Source organism: Lingula anatina, chromosome 3, assembly GCF_051362555.1.
Source record: "Lingula anatina isolate TDL-2025a chromosome 3, LinAna3.0, whole genome shotgun sequence".
Classification (NCBI taxonomy): Eukaryota; Metazoa; Brachiopoda; class Lingulata; order Lingulida; family Lingulidae; genus Lingula; species Lingula anatina.
Genome location: NC_141769.1, coordinates 17,000,001 through 17,023,707, shown reverse-complemented (window position 1 = coordinate 17,023,707; position 23,707 = coordinate 17,000,001). Strand labels below are relative to the sequence as shown.

The 23,707-nt window shown below is 38.2% G+C and overlaps 2 protein-coding genes across 4 annotated transcripts in view; both read right to left on the bottom strand.

Moving 5' to 3' along the window:
• Nucleotides 1-537: 537 nt before the first annotated feature.
• LOC106158488 (cyclic nucleotide-binding domain-containing protein 2) lies at nt 538-19,837 on the bottom strand. 2 transcript variants are annotated; one of them, XM_087010150.1, is made up of 16 exons: nt 17,538-19,837; nt 13,133-13,206; nt 12,472-12,601; nt 11,961-12,035; nt 11,352-11,440; nt 10,893-10,966; nt 10,515-10,603; nt 5,310-5,464; nt 5,020-5,097; nt 4,655-4,715; nt 4,145-4,262; nt 3,168-3,262; nt 2,681-2,839; nt 2,219-2,431; nt 1,858-1,917; nt 538-1,574 (listed from the first exon to the last, which is right to left on the bottom strand). In XM_087010150.1, exons 1-16 carry the CDS (start codon nt 18,498-18,500, stop codon nt 1,359-1,361), a joined length of 2,649 nt encoding a protein of 882 aa, XP_086866276.1. In that variant the 5' UTR covers nt 18,501-19,837; the 3' UTR covers nt 538-1,358. The 2 variants fall into 2 exon arrangements, with proteins under 2 accessions (XP_086866276.1, XP_086866277.1); XM_087010151.1 differs by lacking the exon at nt 17,538-19,837 and adding an exon at nt 13,559-14,378.
• Nucleotides 19,838-20,886: 1,049 nt separating this feature from the next.
• Nucleotides 20,887-23,707, bottom strand: part of LOC106158515 (uncharacterized) — a 9,140-nt gene continuing 6,319 nt past the window's right edge. For both annotated transcript variants that reach the window (XM_087010153.1, XM_013534543.3), the window contains exon 10: nt 20,887-23,174. In XM_087010153.1, coding sequence (XP_086866279.1) covers nt 23,087-23,174 — 88 coding nt within the window. In that variant the 3' untranslated portion in view covers nt 20,887-23,086. The remainder of the gene's footprint in view (nt 23,175-23,707) is intronic.

The following is a 23,707-nucleotide window of genomic DNA, read 5'->3' as shown; positions in this document are numbered from 1 at the left end:
TGGTAAGTTTCTGGTCCCGCTAGTTTAGCGACTGCTCATCATTCTCAAAAAGCAAACGTCTATTCAGTTCACGACTCAAGGTCAGTAGTTCAGCTGATTACTGACAGTGTGTGCTGGCCATTCATGTCATGAAACACTTCTCAGGCCCGTAGCCAGCAATTTCAAAGTGAGGCGGGGTTCTTTTTCTCGAAAAGTGGACCTTTTACCATGAAACATTAGTGTACCTAAACAAAAGTTTACCCAGAGGAGACCTTTTCCCGGCAAAAAGGGGGGTTCTTACGAACGCACCGACCCCTCACCCCCTCACCCCCCCCCCCCCCCCCCCCCCCCCCCCGGCTACAGGCCTGACTTCTACGTCCTGCAATTAAACAAATATTGCAACGCCATTCTTTTTTTATATTTTACGTTGCACCGTTTAAAAATTGAAAAAAAATTAGCCCTCCTCCGAAGCGAGCACGCATGAAAGACATTTTCGTTTCGAGTTGAAAAGTCAACAGGTGAGTGAATCGCAAAAGAGGATCAATGACAACTAGTAAGTCTGTATTTCTTCTTTAATGGAGACAGGTTTTACTATATATGAAATATCACAGGAGTAGGCAACAAACAGCAGATTTACCCAATATCTCTGCGTTTTAACAAATAATTGATTGTCAGATATCACAATCTAAACAGTGGCTTAGTCTTAATTTTCATTTAACGCCTGGAAGAACGAATGATACGGTGCACAGTTGAATTAATCCGCTCTACACTTTGGAGCATCTCTCTCTCCCTTTCTATCTCCCCCCTCCCTCTCTCTCTCCCTTTCTATCACCCCCCCCCCCTCTCTCTCTCTCTCTCTCTCTCTCTCTCTCTCTCTCTCTCTCTCTCTCTCTCTCATAAGTTTGTCAAGACAGCCAAGCTACTCTCACGCAGTCTTTTTACACGGAGATTCAAAATTCTGAGTCTAAGCAATGTGAACAGGGCTCCGTATCTCGAAAGGTTCGCTATGTTGCGCACGCGTCTTAGTGTCTCGATTCCATAACCGATTCTATTTCGAGATACGGGGCCATGAAATCGAGACACTTGCGTACGTGCAAGTGAGTCTCGATTTCATGGCCCCGTATCTCGAAATAGAATCGGTTATGGAATCGAGACACTAACACGCGTGCGCAACATAGCGAACCTTTCGAGATACGGAGCCCAGTTCTACTCGGTTTGGCATTGGATAGGTTTGAATAGTACCCTAATAACGGTATAAAAATATAATCACGATATTGATAAAGACGAATGTCATCCTCGGTGACACAAAATATATCTAATGCTTTGAAATAAAAAAATACACCCATGTTATACGAAGTTGGTACATGAATTGAGAAAAGTCACTGTAACTTTTTCAAAGTTGGACGGCTAACAATGTCTTGAATTAGATCTTTTTTGAAATTTGCCCAGTCCTCTTTCATTTGTAAATTCTTCTGAAGTGCGTCTTCCGAGGGGTAGGGGCGAGCCAGATTCCGGACCACGTGTTTCACTTTCTCGTTGGCGTTTCTGGCAAAGAACGATTTGGCTAGCATCACGCATTCTGCTCCGCGGCTAACCTGATGAAAAAAAGACGTGACCATTGTAACACAAACTACGTTTATGGCATTTTTCAACAGCATGACAAACAAGTTCAATATGGGCAGAAAAAAATTATTCTGCAAAATACTCTAGCTATACTGAAACATTAAAGTTACAGTGGCGCATTATGAAACTGAAAAGGATTTTTCACTAAAACAGTCAACATTGCTCTCATTTACATAAAAAAGTAGAAAACGTGGCTCTGATAAGACAGAAAAAAGTATGCAATCGTTTTTTTTTTTTTCGAAATATCTCACTTACCAGGCTAACTTTGGTATTCGGAATCTCCATTTCTAAATCGAATTTCACCGTGTTGAGACCCTAGATTAAAAGTTAATATTGAGATTTTGAATATTTTAACAATTATCTCTCCATTCATATAGCGACACAGTTATGAGTGCGTGAAGACCTCGGAAATTGTGCTTTGTACTTTTTCAAATTGATAAAAGGACGAAACAAGGGCCATTCCCTTCTCTATCATACCAAGACATAAATTATTTAAGTTTTCTAAGCCAATTTTAAAATAAATGCACGCTGATAGAGAAAACGTGGATCGTTTCATTTGACATTATGTCAAGGAAAATAAACCCATGTAGTAAACATAAATTTTAAACACACTTACAAAAATATCCCTTGGTTTCAACAGGTCCACCTGGACATATACGGGCTGCGCTTTTGGGGGCTCCGACTTCCTCCTCTGTTTAAAGACGTCTTCCCGGGGCGTCTCCACCTTCAGAATGTTAAGAAGTGTCGACCACTGGTTCACCTGTAGGGGTTCCTGTGGCTGTGGCGTCGATCGTTTCGGCGTTTTCAACTCCGGGGAGGGGGACGGAGACTGATAATAAAATGAAGTCAAGTGTAATTTTTCTAGTTTGATATTATTTATCGCATTTTTTATGAATGCAGCTTCTTTAGAAAGTTTAACAATTTGCGGTGGTGACCACAAAGGAACTTATTGCCAAGATGAAGTGTTCATGTCCACAAATTTTATTTTGAGACAATGATGTAACAGAAATGAGGCATCTAGCAATTCCTGCAAAGCCCATACAAAATGCATACATTACAAAACACCTCTTCAACTTACAAAATGCGCGGTCTTTTTCATTTCAGGAAAACGGCTGAGCTTGCTTCTGGAGTAACCCGGCGTCCTTCCGGGTACGGGTCGCTCCACTCCGTCCCTCGAGCTGGGGTCAACACTCACTAACGCCTTCTCCTCCAACACCGGCAGACGACCTCCCGTCAACTACAAATTCAATATCATTTGTTAAAGAAATCTGTCTTTGCCTGTTTATCTGCGGCGGGAGGGGGGAGACGTAACCAAAAGTTCCGTATCAAACCCTTAAGAAGTCCCGTGAGAACCAAATGTATTTAAATCCTGAAACGTATTCCTACTCCAAACAAGAAGGGTTGGAGCTAGGTATTGCTATGCATTAGGAATAGGCCTAGGTGATGGATCTTACATATATCATCGTTGAGTTTAACATTGGATTCGTTTAATACCATCTGGCTATGTTAAGAAGCGTAAATGAGACTAGGCATAGAGTATAAAAGAAAAAAAAAGAAAATCTTACTCTCAAGGAGTCCTCGTATTCCGTCATTGCACGCCTAAGTGCAGTCGGCATTGTGTACGACCTGTGCCTCTTCTTCCCCGTGTAAATCTTTGGGGCTGAAAATAGTTAATAATATGTTACATTAAAATGGTCAAATTTATGTCAAAGATTCGTACCTTTTGGCTAAATGCTCCCTCTCGCCCCCAGTAAACACCTTGGACTGCCCAGTGGGTTTAACACCCCGTTTCACGATAGGGACTGATCATGAGGGTCAGTGCTGTGATGACCAATACCTTTTTAATTTGGGCAGGGGCCCAGGAAGCTGCATCCCCCTCCGCCCCGACCCCCACCCACCCCGCATTCCCACCTTATTTAACCCCGATGTGACTCTGCAATCACTTTGATCGAAAGTTACAGTGCAGGCGTTAGGAGAAGCAGCTTGGGAAAGCATTACGATAGCGATAAGTTTATAGCGTAAGTTCGTTATAGCAAAGGTGCCTCTACTGAGTGTTTTTAAAAGTGGCTACTGCATTATACTTGAAATGATGAAATTGTGAATAAAAGCATTAGCAGACATGCTATGATTGAGCAAAAACCAAACTGAAAGTAATTTCAGTTAGCTTTTATATGAAAAGGCGAACAAAAATTCAGGTAACAATAATAAAGCATTAACCTTAAGAAACTATGTTATCACTTGAATAGGCGTTGAAAAGCAATGTCATTGTTTTGAAAATAAGCAACTTAAGTGAAATGCAAATTAAGCGCAAAGTTATCCAAAAATTAAGCAAATAAATTTTCATGCAGTTAAACATATAGCAAACAAAATATAAGCAGTTGAACTAAGCATCAACTAAAACGTATTTTAAAGCAACTAAAATATATTGCAACTGTACTGAACATCAACTAACACGAAGCAACTAAAATGCGTTAATGAAATAAAAGCAAAAGCAAAAAAAGCGTGCACATACCAGCAATAGCCCCAGACAAGCTCAGAATACCTTGCTCGGCGGTTCCTAATTTTGGTAACCGCATTGTGAGATCGTCCATAGTTTTACTGCGTTTGTGGAGTTTGAGTCCTTGCGCACCGTTGAGTTCTTTCATCACTTGACATGTGCCCTGAAATGAGGAACACAATGGGCATCTCAACCGAAACACATAACACATTCCTGAGAGCAAACGACACGAACGACTTGAAACTAGCTCGCGGAACGACAGGGGTTTGTCGTTGTTTTCATGTCAAAATATTTAGCTGCCAGCCGTATACATGTGAAACCAGCATTCAAAGAAACATTGGAGGGTATATGAACACACACACACACACACACACACATGCACACACACACAATTTCTCCAAGTTCATCGCATACGATTTTCAATCTTCTGCGTGTTACAATATGTGCTACTGAAAACCTTTACTTTTTGAAGTACATAGCAAATGAAGTACATTTTAAGTACAAATTAAAATAAGCCCTTGTGGGGATTTCTATTAAACGCGCCACTGTACCTACCGATTTTATAATATATATCCAGTCGGACTGGGAACTGTCCTGCACTATGACTTCACCACGTCTGAATAAAAAGAAATACATACATTCACAAACTGGCTGTTATGAGGCTTATATGCCATAATTTTCATCATTTCTTAGTGTTTTCATTAATTCTAGATTTTGACCCTAGGTCTGTAAACATAATGAGTCGTAAATGGGCAATATATATCGGTTTTTCTCCGTTAAGGTTAGGGTAAAAAAATGAGGAAACAATACATAAACCAATGCAATCAGATCAATTCTAGGGAATGCGTTACGTTTCTTGGTGCTATTGCGGTGATTTTTTTTTCCAGTGAGACTAACCACTGCAAATACAATAAACCTACTTGAAGAAATGCAGCAGACAAACTTCAGGGTTCTCCAGTATTTTCTCCATTGGAAAGTCTTTTGCGAATTCAAGTTGACTGAAACGAAAAGTAGTTACGGATAAAATAAAAGCTACTGTAGAACATCATTTGAATTGGAAAGCATAATAATTCATTTCAGAAAAGGAAAAAAAGAACATATTTAAATCGGCAATGGTAGGAATAATTGAAAGTGAATACAAGACTTAAAAACAGGGCAATGTAAAAATAAAAGAGAGAAAACGGATGAAGGAACTAATCAAGTGACGTACCTAAGGAATTTCAGGTGTTCAGGCAGTTCCCCGGGGTTGGCACTTTGGCCCATAAAGATATCGAAGAAGTCGTCCCGTCCAATGGTCAGTAGCTGGACAGTGTCCTGGCTGACCACTGTGGCATTGCGGAGTTGGTGATGAAGGAGGGCTAGTTCCTGTAAATTGAAATTACAGTTAGTCAGTTTCTCAAAGGTGTGTGTGCATGTGGAATGTGCTGGACCGAAAATCGGCCTTGAGATTTTCGAAAACAAAAAAAATAATAAAAACAAATATTAACTATAAAAAATTAGCTGCGGGAAATAGCACACAAATCACCTGAGTTTCAGAGTCTTATTAACGACTTTAGACTCCTCAAAATACCTTTTCCGTCACTTAAACTATACCTACAGGGTGAAGAAGCACGTATGCGGTCGTGTTTTTTAAAGAAGAGTTATCGTAACGAGTGTTCAACGCAGGAGTTAAATAACAATCCATTGTGTAGATTTTTTCTTATGGATTTCAGTGACATAAAAACACGCATCATTTATCCACGTGTGACATCTTGACCGTGAGGACTGGCACGTAGGCAACATAAAACATGTCCTAGTTTTTTTGCTATAAAGGCTAGATTACGTAATGTTATTACGTCCTCGTTTTGCACGCTGTCAAGACGAATCGTACATGCTGGGTGGGTAAGAAAACCAGACCACGCTGAAATGTCGAGTGAAAGAGTAAACATGTTTGCAGTCTTTTGTGAATTAAAAAAAACACAAGGGCATTCTTTGAAAGATCGGAGACGCGTATTCGACAGTGACAAAGGTTAAAATGGGTAACGTTTATAGTGAACAGGATCTTAAAACATTTATATTTTATATGAATGTTTTTATATTTGTATTTGAGTACTTTGTGTAGCTACAACTATGCTGTATTACAAAGATTTCTGTACAACCCCTTTCGTATACTCCTATCTCAATATACTTGCTACCCTGATCTTGGTTTCCCTATTAAAAATAAACGGGTTATATTTTTCGCTTGCTCCATACGAGGTGCACATACAGATGTGAATAGTGAAAGTCATAAAAAAAATTTAGATCCTTAGATAATGTACTAACCCCCCACACCTCTGGGAATGAACTCTTACCTAATATTGGTTGTATTAGAGTATAGTAGCTGAGAAATGGGCCGTAATCCTCAAGAAACCCCGTTAGTCTCTCTCTCTCTCTCTCTCTCTCTCTCTCTCTCTCACCAAAATCAGTATTGTTTTACAACCTATCCATGCCCGACGTAGATATCCCAAAATGAGTTAAAATTACATAAAAATTGACTGTACGAATGAGTGAATAGCGAACGATTCATCTCTTACCTTTACAAACTTACGCAGTGCTGCCAAGTCTATGCCTGACATCTCGTCTATAGTGATAATACTCGAGCTCCTTACGACGGTGTTTTTGTTTTAATATTTGTGAAGATCCTTGTAGCTAACTACAGCACATGCTCGCGCCCTCCCTCACACCGGAGTCTCATAATTCCTGGTCAGATCTCTCAAATATAGTAGTCTTTGGTAATAGGATGTCAAAAATAAATTAAACTTATATATGGTCTTCTGCCACCACAATAATATATAGTAATTACGACAACAGATGTAGAGCTCTGTTGTTACGTGAACTAAACGAAACGTGCCTCTTCAATGTAAAGACGTGGACCGATTTTTTTCCTTCTACACAACAGCAAAAAAAATCACTCCTACTTGCCGAGAAGCCAAATTTGAGATCCTGCTGCAGTGTTTTTTATGCTGGAGCTCTAATTATATCCAACATAAACAACAATCCCGTCACCAAGGTGATTTTCTGCTAAACTTAACCGTAAATGCCCTACGTGACACCTGGAGGGACGGGTGGTGTTGAAAACCACCTCTTTTCTAGACCACACTTTTTACAAACCACACATCAATTTTATTTCCACTGTTTATTTCTGTGGTTGAATAGTCTTTGTTCTTCTTTGCACAATCGTTATTTTTCATCCCTTGGTCCCGTTCGTATCCAAGTCCAAGAAAATAGTTGTAAAAGTTGTCGGTCACGGCGTGAAACTCGTACTCTCCTCTACCAAGGAATTATATCAAATATAATTCCTTGTCTATGCAGAGTAAATTTGTTTACTAATTTTCCAGTTTATTTATTATTTTACGTTCACCATTAATTCGTGGCTTAAACGCTGCTTGACAAATATATCTGCTAAGAGTTCGCAAAATGAGAATAAAGCTTTTTTGAAACTGATGGGGTTTTTGCTGGACTTAAAAGTATTTCAGAAGAATACGGTCGATACTACATGTAGAAATCTAAGAACGATGGGTTATAACCTTAAGAATTATAAAACTTCAGTTTTGGCATGAAAAAATAAAACGATGGACTGACAGTGGGCCCTATGGCTTAATCACTACGGATACCATAATGCATATGTAATAATTTATGATAGCCTTATACTGTACTAAGGCATGTAAAAGAGACTGGTCCATATTGTCTGTCATTTTTTTTCCGCAAGATAATTCAATATTTCCGCTTTGAAAAGAGGATTGGTTATGAGACCAATTAATATAGCATTTGCCCCTCTCCCTCTGAAGTCAGTGAGAAAAAACCTTGCGCCGTCTGCATGTTATTTCCCATTTGGGTTAGTATTGAATCTAATCGCTCGAATACTGCAGCCACAGAAGTTTTCAAACAGAATTTACGGGGGGTTACAAATAAACACGTTATTTGAGTGTAATGTGTGTCTAGTACTTCAAAGTCAATTAAATCAGCTGCATTAAAAGTGGCATACATTTCAGGGCAAAATAATTTGACCAGCCAAAAATGTGTGTTAGATGAATCGTTAAAAAAAAAAAAAGAATCTAGATTTTTTTATACATTCCTGAATATACCACTGTAACAAGGAGTCGGAAGGGTCTAAAGGCTTGGGATGTAAAACTCGATTTAAACATACATCTAATGCGGTTAATGAATAAATTTCATTTAGTCTCACTTATATCTTAAGGAAGTATATTCTATAAAAGGGAATAATTTACAACTTCCTGCCACAGGTTCTGCCACTTTCCTAACGTAAACCCCAACCCCCGTCCTAACGTGCCCCCCACCCCCCTTCCGTCACGATTTTTTAATGCATTAATCAACCTAACTTAAGCGTCTGTATTTGACCGGCAGGAGAATGGCATCTCTTTCCAAGCCACTGGATGCAGCCCTTAATTGAGTCACAAGTAAATATTTACATATGGGCTGGAAATTCGCTACCTGTCATCGTATGGCAGATGACTGCGAACATTATGAAATCTAATTATGAAAAATGGACGGAAGGAAAACGTGGTGTGGCAGTTCACATAAACCATTTTTCAAGCTGGAAGGCAATAAATGAGTTTTTGTAAACGTCTAACTGAAAACGTGGTGGAGTGAGATTAATGCATTGGACCACCGAGGACAGACGGCAACGAACATTAAAAAATTAGGTGAATAATTGCCAGAAAAGAAAAGAGGCGTATAGGCTTAAGTGTGCACATGCTTAAGTAATTTTTCATGATGTTTAGCTACAAAAAAATAAATAAATAAATGAAAAATTTCTTGTAAGATTTATGGCGGTCACGCTCTGAACCGTACAACCCGAACCTGGGTTTTTCTAAGCGGAAGGTTTAAACGTAGTTGATTAGTGTAGACCTGGCGCAAGCCTGGTTTGGCGCATACTGTACATGTCGATTTGATATTTCGAAGACAAAGGCACGAGATGCAAATCTAACGCTGAAATTTTTCCCCTATAAACTCGGGTCGAATCGCATGCGTTGACAAAAGCAACGTCCCTTAGATTTTTTATTCACCAGATTTATTTACAACAAGCATAATATCTTTCAACAGCATTATTGTACTTTGGCCTAATACAGCTCCTTCACTCTAGGGTCCGCTAGTAGTCTGTTACAACATTACCCTATACTTTGACTTTGTATACTATTTTAGAGGCCCCTGATCAAAGGGCACAGTTCCTCGTGCATCATGCCCACTAGAAGTGGCCACTAGGAGTGCCACCTTCTAAGAGTGCATTCCCAGAGATTTACACCCCATTTCCATAGATTTTTAGATCGATCTATCCCTGTGGGGAATCTCACTAGATTACTGTCAGCTTGGCCGGGTTAAGCGTCTGTCCCGCCTACTAAAAGCTGTAAGGGGGTAATTAACTATGGTGTCCGATCGGCTGACTGCAATTTAGCCTGAACCCCCAGGGAGTTAGGTCGATCTAAAACTTAATCTTTAGATCAATCTAAGTCTCTGGGAAAGCCCCTTTAGATCTATCCATCCGGATCGACCTAACTCCCTGCGGGTTCACGCTAAATTGCACTCAGCCAAGCGCGCACGACAGTTAATTACCCCCTTACAGCTTTTAATAGGCGGGACAGACATTCAAGCCGGCTAAGCCGACAGTAATCTAGTGAGACTACCCACGGGGAAAGATCGATCTAAAATCTGTGGGAATGGGGTCTAAGGGACCATTTCCAGACTCTATCGCACTAACTGCTATCTATCTCCAAGGGGATTCTGGCTAAATGGCATTCAACTTAAAAGACTTAGATGTCTGTCACGCCTGTTGAAGCTGCTAGGGGCAATTAATTATCGTTTGACAGCTTCAGTAGGCGTGCCAGACATCTAAGCCGCTTTATCTGAAAGCAATTTAGCGAGAAACCTCTCGGAGATGGATCGATCCTGTTACATCGATCTAGGTATGGGAACCCAGTCTTAGGATAACCACAGTACACGTGAATGGAACATGATTTAATAGTCTAAGATTGCGAAACTGCTTAATGGTGTTTTAATGCTGTTAACTGTGATATTGGAGCTCCGGCCGTTTGAGATATTTAATGCCTTTTTTAACTAATGTTGTCAATGATTTAAGGTGCATGTAATTCATCGAGAAGGATGAAAGTTGCAGTAAACCATTGCATCAAGAGACAACAATTCAAATTGTTGACAGTTTGGTTGACAGCAAAAATTAAAAAGAAAAAAAAAACAAAGACTTAAAAAAGAGACCCACACACTCAACATATATTAAATAATTATGTTTTGGGTCGCCCAAAGAATTTGGGTTTTACTTGTTTACAGTCCTGCCCCCTCTTAACATCTTTTGTCAGAATTCATAAAATCTAAGGTCAAACTCGATTTTTTTTTATCATTTTTATCAATATTTCATTGTACTCACCCCAAAACTTTGTCCTTTCTTTAGCGTTTTAACGGCTCGGAGCTGCGTCTCCCCAGTTATTGCGTCGCGCTCAAGGAGCGTCACCATGGCTGAAAAAGTGAAAAGTAGTGATACATGTAGAACAAGAATTACAAAAATAAATTCATTAAGTGAATGTGTGTATGGCATAATGTTTACCTCTCTTCACATGCGTGTCTTCATGCACTTTGAAATATCTCAATTTCTGCAGATGTACAGAACTACAACTGATACAATGGGCCTATTTAATTAACTATATGAACGGTTTAGTAAGACATTGAAGTTTGTACTGCTTACAGTATGTATTATGTTGGAAAATTAATATTTATCAAATAATAATAAGAGAAACATAATATTTACCGTGACCAGAGAGTATGAAATAAAAATTCTCGGCATAATGTCCTTGTCGTATGATGACACGCTTGGGAGTCACTCTGAAATATACAAATAAATTTGATCCAAGATTTTGACCACTATATACTGTATATATAAGATTTTTAATCTGGAGATTTAAAATTTTGACCACAAAAGATGGTCTCGACATTCAAGTATATTCACAACTAACAGATCACACGGGTATTGAAACGATATTTTCTTCACGAGAGCAATAACTTGTGATGGTGGAGTTAGCAAAATGCGATAGTTGAGATTGGGATAATAGTAACAGCACAATCAGACATCGCATAACAAAAGGAATTCTGTTATCCAGATCCATAACTAGACTCTACATACAGAACATCTATAACTAGGTCATAGGCTACAGAGCCATTAAACAGCGTATCATTTATTTGTCTTGTTTTAAAATCACGAAGAACTTACGTTTGGAAAAAAGCTACTTTGCACAGTTTTTCTTGCATATGAAGTGGATATTCGGCAAATGATCGCAGATGTTGAAGTCCATATAAAACCTGAAGAGCAAAATATATATATATATATATATATATATATATATATATATATATATATATATATATATATATATATATTAAAGCATGAATAAAACAGTCCAATCTACTGGATTTCTTCTCTTCCTCTGCTTGCTAGTTTTTGAAATTGCCTTCATCTTTTAAAGACTTTAAAGTTTTTGTAACAAATGGTTTATCAAACGAAGTAAGGTTCTCCAAGAAGTTGTACACTATAGAACTTCTTGAGTTCTCGTTGTTTGTAATGAATGCTGCTGCTGTATTTCTCTTTTTGGTCAAACAAATCAAAATAAATACATCATTTTCAATATTTGTCTCTCTTTAAATGTTTTTTTTTCAATTTCACTAATCCATCCATTCATTCATTTCTTTATTCATCCTTTTTTCTATTTATCTTTCTGATTTTTTCATCTAATTATCTACATGTATTATGAGCAACAGGGAATTGTTTGTTGCTTCTAGAACAGTTTAATACTATCAAGATAACTAAGTAGAAGTATCATACCGACTGGACTTGGTCGGGGGTCCTCATGGCTTTTGGAAGGTTTAAAATATATTGCACGTCCTTGCTTATATTGATCTGGAAAAGGATGAAATTTGATTTAAATTAAGTTTTCAGCATCCAGACACGGGTATGGAAATAAGCGTATATGTATGCCATAATAGCAAACATTTCATCAAAACAAAATTGGTCATATTTTGCGACACAGCTTAAAACTTACAGTAGTTATATTGGATCACTGGTATACGGAGAGGTATGTAGAGATAATTAACCAAGTAAAACAACGTACTGTTCCTTTCGAACTGTCACTGGTAAGAATTAGACTGTGAGAATAAGTAAGTTATACAGTTCACTTTATTATTTAGTGATATTATAATCTTTGAAAAAAACGCAATGGCAAAGTAAATATACATATAAAGAGATGACGTCATTTTCACACAATGTCAAGAGCTTAGAGAAATAAGTATCAACAAGGTCGATTCGTTGGAAATGCAAAGGATAAAAAAATTCTCACGTCTTTTTTGGCTTTGAAATCTGCTGGATCAAAATGAACGTCCGAGTTCGCCATCCGCTGGCTGCTCAGCGCCTGGGCAAAATCGCTGAAACTGGAGGTTTTCTCGGCGCCTTGGGATTCCTCCTCGCCTCTGAAGAACGGAAAATTAGCAAAATATTAAAATAACTAAAAATAACTAACATTTGCATTCAGTATCAGGTAAATGACCAGTTTTCAGTACGTCAGTGATCTATTAAAAAGTAATGGATTATATTGTAAGTATAAATAGCTTGCACTGCAAAATGTGCAGATCCTTATTGTAGTCACGAAATTGCACATGTAGGTATTCATAGAATATCTCAACACGACACTTTCACTGGTAAGCCCCAAGCATCTGTTGTAACAGATGTGAAATCATTTGTGATATTTTTCAACTCAGAACGGAGATTTTCATTTGAAGCCTTATACATGTAAGAACTTATTGTGAAAATGTGGAAGCTTTCAGTCCATTCTTAAGCATGCAGAAATATTTGACTGCAGTGAGAACACTACGTATGGTCACTAGTTAATGACGTCACATATATGTTATGTGACGCCACATATATCATATATGACGTCACATATACCTAAGCAGGGGTCTAGGTCGCAAGTACAACGCTGTTACAGAAGGGAGCACACTTACTTTTCCATGATCGCTGAGATCCATTGCTGTAGATGCAGAATAATCCGGATAGTCCTGCGGAACAGTGACCGACCCTATGAGAGACAAAAATGAGATTAAATGAGCGCATTTGATTAATTAATAGTTTCTAAACCAAAAAGCAAAACAAATGTTGTCTTTCACTTAGTAATGAAAAAAAAAACAAATGTAGAATGCCATAGTTTGGATGCCTTTTGACTTTTTTTTATAAATGATCTTATTGGTCGTTGTATTGGCAAACCCGTTATTTTACGTATGACCTCTAGTTAGGCCATATTATTACTCTTCGTGATAAATTTCTGTTCTCTCGGAATTTCTGTTCTCATAATATAACGCCACGCACACACACACACACACACACACATTGAGTATCTTTGATATAACTCTCCGTCCATAAGAAAGACGTACATCAAACCCTGGTCGTATATTACTCTTGTCTCGGAATGCCTTCACTTCCTTTTGTAACATTTTCTGTTCCTCTAAGGACAGTGTCTTTGGCACTTCTGCAGTCACAATTTTGGGAAGAACAAACGTTTCCTGTCGTCTCACCGGTCCAGATTTTTCCGATCGAAAAGATTTTTTCGAAGAGCGCGTGGAAGTTTGAGTCCCTTGTCGACTCAGTTGACTCACACGACTGTTTTGGCGACTCCCCATCTTTGGGGTATCTAGTAAGACGGGCATTTTGTCGTTGGCGTCTTCTGCGTAATTGCTTATAAAAGTTGAATTACTGGAGAAACTGGAAGTCCTAGGTCGCAATTCGTTTTCTCTGAAAGAGTTTCGTAGAGATTCACTTAAGTCGTTGTCTTCGTTGTTTACTTCTGGCGTTTGTTGAGAGTATTTCTGATGTCTTCCCGAAACTATAGGAAATCGCGCGCGGCTAAGTCTCGCAGAGCTGGAAGATGGCGTTCGGGTTAAAACGTCTCCATTCTCTGTTACTGTGACAGGTTCCGCGACACGAAGAGATGAAGAGGAAGAACAATCTTCGGCTCTCCTTGTCCTTCCAGAACAGTTGCCTCCATCTTGCTGTTTAGCAGTTTGGTCAGCGGACAAATGCAAGTGGGGTCTGCGCGTTGCTGAGGTGCTGCTATTGTCCCCTTTCAGAACACCTGATGAAGCGGACATTGTTCTTTCGTACGTAAACAACGCTTTTATTCAACTAATGCAATATGAGTTTTCGAGAATAGTACTGTTTTCTCGCTTGAATGTTTATGATATAGACGCTCTCATTGAAAGTTACAGACCTAGAATGCAAAGATCAACACAGGTACATATAGTTATTGTTGACAAATTTAAACGGGTTTCTTTGTGAAAGTTACGTGTAGCATTCGCCTTCGGTTAAGTTACACTAACATTACATTGTGATAGCCTTTCTCGTTTTATTTGTCGAAGATTACATTCCTTTCAAAGGAAATCGTTGGTGAAAAAATCCTAGTTACTTTTCACGGTTCTTTATTAAGAAAATATGTCGATTGGTTTAAAATAAGTTAGGACAGGTGCACAGACAACTTGTTTTTACTGGTATGGACAAAATACATCAATGAAATTTTAGGTCAAACTGTTTTGTTAACTGCAGAAAGAAATCAGCACCTAATAGATACAATAATTACATCAAAATCAGAGAAATTGCATTCCAATATTTCTATGTCTGTCAATTTAATTTCTTCGGAGAATCGGTTATTGATGCAGCCTCTGCCCGAGGTGAGTAGTCAGCTTACGTTCAAATATTTTTTGTGACAATAATTCCTTCAGGCATTCTGTCTAAAATTAAAATGACGGATCAATGGTTCAAGAAAAAATCACATTTTTATTATTTTAGTGTAACATAGCCAAAAAAACATACTTGCAAAAGTCTGATGTCATCTTTTTTTCTGAAAATTTGCCAGTAAAAACAAGTTTTATATTTAACGCACTACGTGGCACTACGAGTCAGACACAGCGTGAGAAATTCTGTAGAGTGCTAAAGTTATTTATCCTTTAAAAATTATTTTCTGTGTAAAAGAGCTATTTGGAGATCAACATTGTAACAAAAATATTGTTTGATTTGCAAAAATATTTACCGATCAAAAAATGAAGTTCAATTTTTGTGAAATCATTTGTCGAACCAAAATATTACGTTTTAGTACAGGTTTGTCTCTTTTTGGGCCATTTTCTTATTTAAAATATTGGTACAGTTTAACTATCCTAATTCTCATTATTATTATTATTATATGAGGGTTCTTACCTTCTCGTTGTAAACCATCCATTTTCTGTAATCAACAAATATATCAAGAAATTTCAAGAGTTGTGTGGTACAAGATAACAGATATCTGGGCCCTTGACTTTAAACTTGGAAGTGTCTAGATACCCACTCTCTTGATAAAACAACTTCGCATGTTTCTTTCTTGCAGATACACTTCAATTTTGTGATCCTAGCATGAAGTCCGGTACATAAAAAAGGTAAAAATAAACAACAAGATCGTTATACATGTAGCAGGGATCTAGCCGTGTGTCCGTGTGTCTGGAAAACATGGTCGACAAGCTTTGCTTGGATGATGCCCGATTCGCTTATGTCCGTCGTATCCTGATCACCAACATGACGGCTACAAACTCCCACCAGTTAAATTCTAAATTTCCCTGTGACTTTGTCAGGTTGTTCGTTCTCTAGTTGTCCACCTCAGCAAGTGTCCACCAACAATACATCGTATTAACTAAATTCCAAACTAAAACAAAACAAAGGCTATATGTAATGATCCCTCATAGAAGACAGCAGCAATAATTAAGACGTTGTTCCTCTTAAGATCGCCAATTTGCAGGAAATCTTTTTCAAAGTGTCATCTTGTTTCCCTAGCGTTCATTTGCCGATCGATTTTGCCTCTCACATCAATGTATCGCTTCACTGGACGCGTAACGTTTCTCTTTGTAACTTTCTCTCTAAATGAAAGGGTCAGCAGCCAACGGCCTGTAATGTCAGGAACTCTGCTTCAACCCTCTATAGCTGAACTGTGATCTGCATATTTTGTTTCTTTTTACTCGACATTAATTGTTTTATTCTGTGAGTTGAATTGAGCGTTAAATAATTTCACACAGATAACAAAGAAAAGCAATAATAAGCACAATGTGATTTAAATCGCTTTTATGTAAACTCTAACGCGCGTGTGTCATAACTTTACCTCTGGGTTTTAGAAAGGCGTATTTTTCCTAGCAGGGAAAATTAATTCAGCGTGATAAAAATTCCTGTCAGGTTTTTTAATTATATTATTGACTCAGGTATCAGTTTCAGCAAAACACACATTATATTTACACTGTATGTCGTAGTAAACGTAACCCCAAGGCATATCTTGAAGACGCGATTATCTCAATCCATCACCCATAAACTATCAATATTTGCCAATTGGGTATCGTATTGAATGGAGCGTATCGGATAGCACACTCTTCACACATATACTCAAGTTTAAACATAACATTCAAGAACCCTGCAATTGTATTGTTACAATTACGACAATATTGAGTTATAATGTATTATATATCCGCGGTTTATGTGTATGTGGCACTGTCGCCTGGAAGTTTTGCTTGAAACAGTGCGATTTGTGGACGTCTTTTTGCGCCTGGTCGTTTTCATTATGTTTTAGAAAAGACCCCGTGTAAGCACCATGAAAAATAAACTGCTAAACAAACTTGCTAGTGAATATAAGACAGATTGATTTTTTTTTATCAAAAATGAATTGTTTGAAAGCATAAGAGGAATGGAATTTTTCAGTTCCTTTTTTATTTGATAATCATTCTATGACTCGACCTTGACATACTAAAATCTTAACCTCCTTTAATATTAGAGGAGGAGGGGTGGTAAATTCGAGTTCACTCAGGAAGACGTATAAAGTGAGAGATGGAAATGAATTTTAGTGGCGATCAAAGTAAAAATTATGATCGGGAAGACATTGTTTCGAATGAATGAAGAAGAAGTTGAAATTAGAAATTAATGAAAATAAAGGAGAAAGTGACGAAGTGTGATGAAAATGTTTATCATGGCATATTTCGCGCCAATGATTCGCCTTTGATTGTATTCCCGTTTCATAATGAAATGCTTTCAATATCAATACAGAAATGGCTTGATTATATAACCGAATAAAGGAACGAATCAATAACTAAATAATTTGATAAATAAACAGGTCAATAAGTAAGTAAGTGAGCAAGTAAATGAAGATCAAACGGCTGCGTGGTCGTACATGTAATTTTGAGTTCTAGTAACTCACATTTTTACTTAGAAATATTCCTCAACAGGATAAAAACTTATACATGAATGTATGAACCCACTTTACATAGCAAGCCTTGCCCAGTTTCGATAAATATTTTGATAATCCATTTTCCTCTAAATTAAAAGATTCTGCTTATGAATTTTAGTATACATTACCTTCGATAGTCGACCACCTCCGTTGTTTTCTTTATCAGGCTGTGCGGGATTTTCCTCGAGATTTACGTCAGATGGGAGTTCAAGTGAGGGGGAGTTCGTCTGCGTTTTTCTCTTCCGATTCCGGCGTGATATTCGACGCGAGGGGGAGCGAGGGAGTGAAGAATCGGACTCGAACCCAGGGGCATATCTGAAGTTTTCAGGAGCAGCCCGTGCTTTTCCATCTTCTGGTGTGACGAGAGGAAAAACTGAAGAACTCGGATGTTTTATGTCTACATTTTCTTTACTAACCTTAGTGTCTTTAGCTTTGGGGAAGCGTTCCGGTTGAGAGAAATTGTATTTATTTCTCAAAAGTTCTCTTTTATTTCCAAAAGACTTTGATCTATAATTGTTTAAAGTACGTATCCTGTCATTTTTACCGAAGTTGTCCCCGGGTCCAAAAGTGGTCGATTTTATCTCCCCGAGGCCAAGTGACCCCTCTGAATTCAACGCCACCCCGATAGATTTTTCTCCTGAGAAAGTTGAGCCATGTGTCTGCTTCTCCTCTTCAAATTCTCGTGATTTGGACTTCGATCTGTGCAGAACTAAGCCATTTTCGTTCCGCCTATTTGTACTCGACATTTCTTTGGGTCGCTGTTGTGCGTTTCTTCTCCGTGTTGGAATTAGCTCTGGGACGCTAACCTTATTCTTTATCCCACCGCGTCTTGCAGCAGCGTTCTCACGGTTTTCACGGAGGTTTTCATGGCTTGATGTTAACTTTTTGTCCTCGTCCCCCACTTCCACATTTTGCTTAATATACACCATGCGACTTATAGTGTTAAAATTACAACCCTGGTAATGATCGGGATGGGCGTAGTACTCCAGCTTCGTCCCCAGGGGTACCCCGTCTAGGTCGTCGAGTTTCCCCTTGGCAAGTTTGTCTCTTTCGTGCTTCTTTAACTGTTCCTCAAAACTGAAGCCGCTCATGATTACGTCGTGTTCAGTGATCCCTGAGAAACTGCGATATAACCTATTTGGAATGGAATACAAGGAATACAATTAACGTTACTACGGATCCCTGTCTATTTACTGACGATTGTGTATCCATTGTAAATTTCAGCTCCCAAGGGGGTGACACTGCAGCGTCCCAACACCCAACAGGAATACAATTAATGTTTCTAAAGCGTCCGATCCATTGATCTATGTGTTTCCATTGTTAATGTCAAATCCCAACGGGTTGATTTTCAGTTATTACACAAATAGCGTTTATAATTTATACCACTGAGTAAAGACTAATGAAATGTTAACTTCGTGTTTCCATCGTAAATATTACATCTCAAAGAAGTGTGTCACTCCGTTGTCAAGGAATCTTTAAAACGTAACAATACTGCACGTGCGGGCCGCCCTGGTTCATTTAGACTCAAAAGACATTGTTACACGATATGTTTCCACATTGAATAGATAATATTCTATTGGATCTACATTGACATTTGTGATAAAAGGAAAGACGTTTTGAACTGTAGTTTTGAGGTATCTACAAATGACGAAGTCTCCTGAGTCGTCTTGGTGCATGAATGATGTGCGCTCAAGCAAACACGATCTATAGTTTTGTCGCGTATCCTATGTACAGAGCACCGCGGTCTGATATTGAATCAGCTACAAAAGGAGCCAAATTGGTATATGCGATTATCGTCTGCCAAAATGTACTGATTCACAAGTATCAAATGATTAATCACCAAAACCCGTCGTTGAGGCGATGTTTATGAGGTTCGAGAATCTTGACCGACTTTGATTGAAAACATTCCTGTATTCTTGAGGCTTTATTTTTTGTCCACATGAGAGATACTCATCCCAAATTCAATATTCACAGCAAATTGTCAAAGGGTTGTCATAGCAGCATAATAAAAGAAAGTCCTCCTTGATTTTTCGACGAAGAAATTAATACTGTCACAGTCTATTTCACTGCAGCAGTCATGTTTTATACACGTCTTCATAATTAGCATCCAGCTCTTCTTCAACAGGGCAGTGCAATTTCAGTGCTTAATTATATAACACGCTCAAACTTGCCATTTTCCTGACGCACCTGTCCAGGACAAAAAAATTAATCGATAAGTTCTCCTTCTGTTCCTCTGTAACCCTTTACATAATCTTGTGTAGATAGTTTTGACGATCTCTTTTGTAATCTTCATCTATGTCTCAACTTAGCCCTATGTCGTATGCCGTTTTAAAACTGAGTATAAACGTACGTGCAGTCATCCTTGTTCTGAAACATCGTTCAACTCCCCGTCGCTATTCTTGATGATGCCATGACACTGATCAGGGCTAAAGCTGTTACAACAACGATACAAGAGTGTTTTTCAATATTCTTGTTGCCATGGCGACAAGTTTGGTAACACGACCCCGGGTTACAAAGCGCGTCTGGATCCGCTTTCCTGAGCTTTTTAACATTCGGTGGCTCGTTTTCTTTTTCTAGCGATTTACTGTATCGTCTTGATTTAGACGTAACAACGACTGCGATGTTGCGCAAGTTATTTGAAAACAACCAGAGTTCCTGCCTAAAAGTTTTAAATCAGATGGACCAGCTAATAAAATTTCACGGCCAAGCTTGATTTTTATTTGCAGTGGTATTAAGTGCAAATTGATTAAAGCTCTTACAAAGACGCCTTAAGTAGGTTTTATTTTGAAGAAATCCTTTCAAAGTAGTTAAATTTTCATCAGGATGACTGCAACCCGCGGCTGCTTAGCGATGAAACGACGTTATTTATTAATACAGCGTGCCACAATAAAACACGGCTTAATACGTTTTTCTACAAAAGCGAGATTTCCGCTCATATTTTCGGCGTCTGAATGACAAAGGCCGACCCTGCCATCGCTACGCCATTCGATCCTCAGATCATCATCTGAAAGACCCTCTTTTGAAAGAGAACGGAGACCACAGAGCTTCCCTACCCATTATGAATGGTAAATATTTACCGATGTACTCTACTCACACTTCAGAGGCTATTTCAAGATCCCGAGCCTTGTATCAAAGGCGGACAGGTGTGACCAGGCGACTACTTGATATATATCAAGTCCCCAGGGTTATTTACGGGGGTCAAACATTCGATGAGACGCTCCAAGTATTACAAGATTTGATTAAAGCTTTACTAATAGTTCTCACCTTTCAAAATTCTTTATAACCGATGAATGGGAAACGGGGGGGGGGGGGGGGGGGGGGGGGGGGGGGGGGGGGGGGGGGGGGGGGGGGGGGCGAATCCCTGTGACACATTTATCAATTATGATTACTCATCATTTTTTTATTGTTTACTTCCATTTTGGAGTGGAGGGCGATTTTAAAATACTTGTATGATAGAAGATATCAGACTCGAGACTGTTTCGATTTCTTTGTTTTTATTTCACTTAATCCAGAGAGGAAAACATTGGTTAGTACTACGTAGATCAAAATATTATCGATTTGCGAATCTAACAGTGCTACATGTATCATAGCTGTTCTACCGTACATCGTTAAAAAATATACACGGTTTATAAGGCAAGATAAGGAATATGTGTCAAAATCTAAACAAGAACCTCACAATTGATGAAAAAAGAGAAAAATAAACAATAGGGAATGCATTTGTCTTTGTATATAAAACAACACATTTGTATCGATGCACAGATATACTTGTCCACTGATGTTGAATATCTTCAGTATATTGTGTGGTACACAATTCTTATGCTTATGTGTTAAACATTCAGAATTCTATGTAGAAAGGAGAACGCATATTGTCACAAAAAATACTCCATTGCAGAAAATATGCTCTGTCACCTTGGCCTTTTTAAATTTAAGTGATATTTTGTTTAGTGTTTCTCATTAGCAAAGAAAAAATAATACAAAACAACCATAAATGCATGTCACATGCGATATAAATTGGCAAACATGTAGCTTTTTTAAAAAGTTGAAACTGTACAACAAGTAATAGTTTCAGTCTTTTAAAACATACAGAAAAATAAAACATATTTCAAATTCAAGACTTGACAGTTACTGTAAGAGAGCCATTTTATCTTTCACAATAACTGATTAAAAATAATATACTATTTGTAGATATTGTACTAACATTCACTGCATTAACAAACTTTTAAAGACCATATGCAGTGACTGACAATTGTAAAATAATAAAATTGCCAGAACATCTGTAGAAGTTCTGTGTCCCTTTTTAAACATCTGATCACCTAGACATGGACGTCCCTTGTAATACAACAGTTAACACAACAGAAATCTTGGAGATTCACCCTCTCAAATATCCTACCATATACCCTACCACCCTGTCATACACTGCATATCCTACCAAACCATGAATCCTACGAAAACATGCCATGACACATATCCTACCAATTAAACCATACCATGGCATATATATCCTATGAAATTATGTCATACCATACATCTTACAAAACCATTTCAAGGCAAACATCTTATGACAATGTATGGTAAATTTATAGTCAGTATGATTTTCATTCAGTACACAACAGCAGAGTTTTCAAAAATAATATCAGTACAAATTGAGAAAGTATTTCCATGGCATTTCTGTGTATGTATACTGTATAAATGATAATAAATGATATGGCGCAATCAATGTCAGAACTAAGAAGTAGCCATATGCCAACCAAACTCCAGCACAATTTCCAGCCAGTTCAGCAAGTTTTGTACATTGCTGGTCTTGCATTCTGCTTTGAACCATCAAATTCTTAGGTCCCAGTGCCACGAAGGACCAACAAGAACAAATGTTTTGACTGAGACTGAGTAACTGAATTAAGTGATACAGTAGTCATTCATATGATATGTTATATGGCAAGTTGTGATTCCATGCTTGATAATTATGAACTATGAAAATCACATCAACTGCTATTCATATTATGGTAGACTGTAAAACAAAATATTTACTGGCAAATTTCTTGTCAAAAAAATTCTCAAAATATATTTGAAAAGTTTATTTTTCAGATCATAATGAATATAACTATAAGTCCTGCATCTCTCAGAAAAGGACCCATAAAGTACACAAATATATACTACTGATACATAAAACACGAGCACCCAAAATGCTCTTTTGTGTCACATTTGATCAATATCACCAAATAGCAAAAAATATTACATTTTAACTGGTACAGAAAAGCTCTATAATTAGCACCTGTAAACCCACCATGTTTAATCCTTAGAGGAGTTTTAACTTCCAGGGCTTCATCAACGGAGAATATTATACCAATAAGAAAATTGGTAAAAAAGTTCAACATTACTATAGAGACTTTACACATTTTTAGCAAATTCCATGAGGCATGACATAAAGACATCACAGGGCTTTGATCACATGACTGTCATGTCTGATGTGAGCTCCGTAACTCGAAAGCAGCGTGAATTGCAACCGAGCGCAAGCATGGAGATTCGCCTATATTACATAACTTGGGATTTACTGGCCCCAAATAACGGCCTCGAAATGAAAGGTGATATCACTATCGCAATTCTGTGATGCTTTCGAATTACCGAGCCCTGATGTGAGCTCTGGAGGTAAATGGGAGAGGGGGGCTTTATAAGAAAATTGTTATAATATTGTACAGCTCTCGTCTACCACTGGCACTGGGGGAAGAACTTCTGCCGGGGGCTCTGTGTAGGCGCCTGCCAGGTATACTCTGAAATAGGAAAGATCTGATAATTTAAAATAATCATTTCAAGCACATAATGTAATATTAGAGTGCATTACCATAGATTTAGATCGATCTACCTAGATCGACTTAACTCCCTGGGGGTTCAGGCTAAATTGATGTCAGACGAGCATGCACGGTAGTTAATTACCCCTTACAGCTTTTAGTATGCGTGACAGACGCTTAAGCCAGCTAAGCTGACAGTAATCTAGTGATCGATCGATCTAAAATCTGTGGGAATGGGGTCTTAGAAATTATACAGTGCTTTTCCTGGGAGGGTACACAGGCTGTCCAAAATTACCAACTGTAATTTCTTACAAAATTTCAGGGAATCCAAGTATGCCTGAAGGCATAATATTTCCAAAAAAAAATCCATAAGCCATCCAGCCATCTTTGAAATATAGGCGATCCAGCGATGCTGGGGCCATCCAAATGACGGCTGGATGGTTTGCTGGGAAAACCCTTGATGTAATATCAACCCAGTGGCTTATTTCATGAAAAGATTTCAGACTGAAAATGGG

What these genes read in the sequence shown, in the direction of transcription:
- LOC106158488 (XM_087010150.1), bottom strand. Translation starts at nt 18,500, where the DNA reads ATGAGCGGCTTCAGTTTTGAGGAACAGTTAAAGAAGCACGAAAGAGAC. An exon ending in GAGGTGGTCGACTATCGAAG is followed by an intron (nt 13,207 to 17,537) that starts GTAATGTATACT and finishes TGTCTCTCATAG; the next exon opens with GGTCGGTCACTGTTCCGCAG. An exon ending in TGAAACCAAGGGATATTTTT is followed by an intron (nt 1,918 to 2,218) that starts GTAAGTGTGTTT and finishes CTTTTAATCTAG; the next exon opens with GGTCTCAACACGGTGAAATT.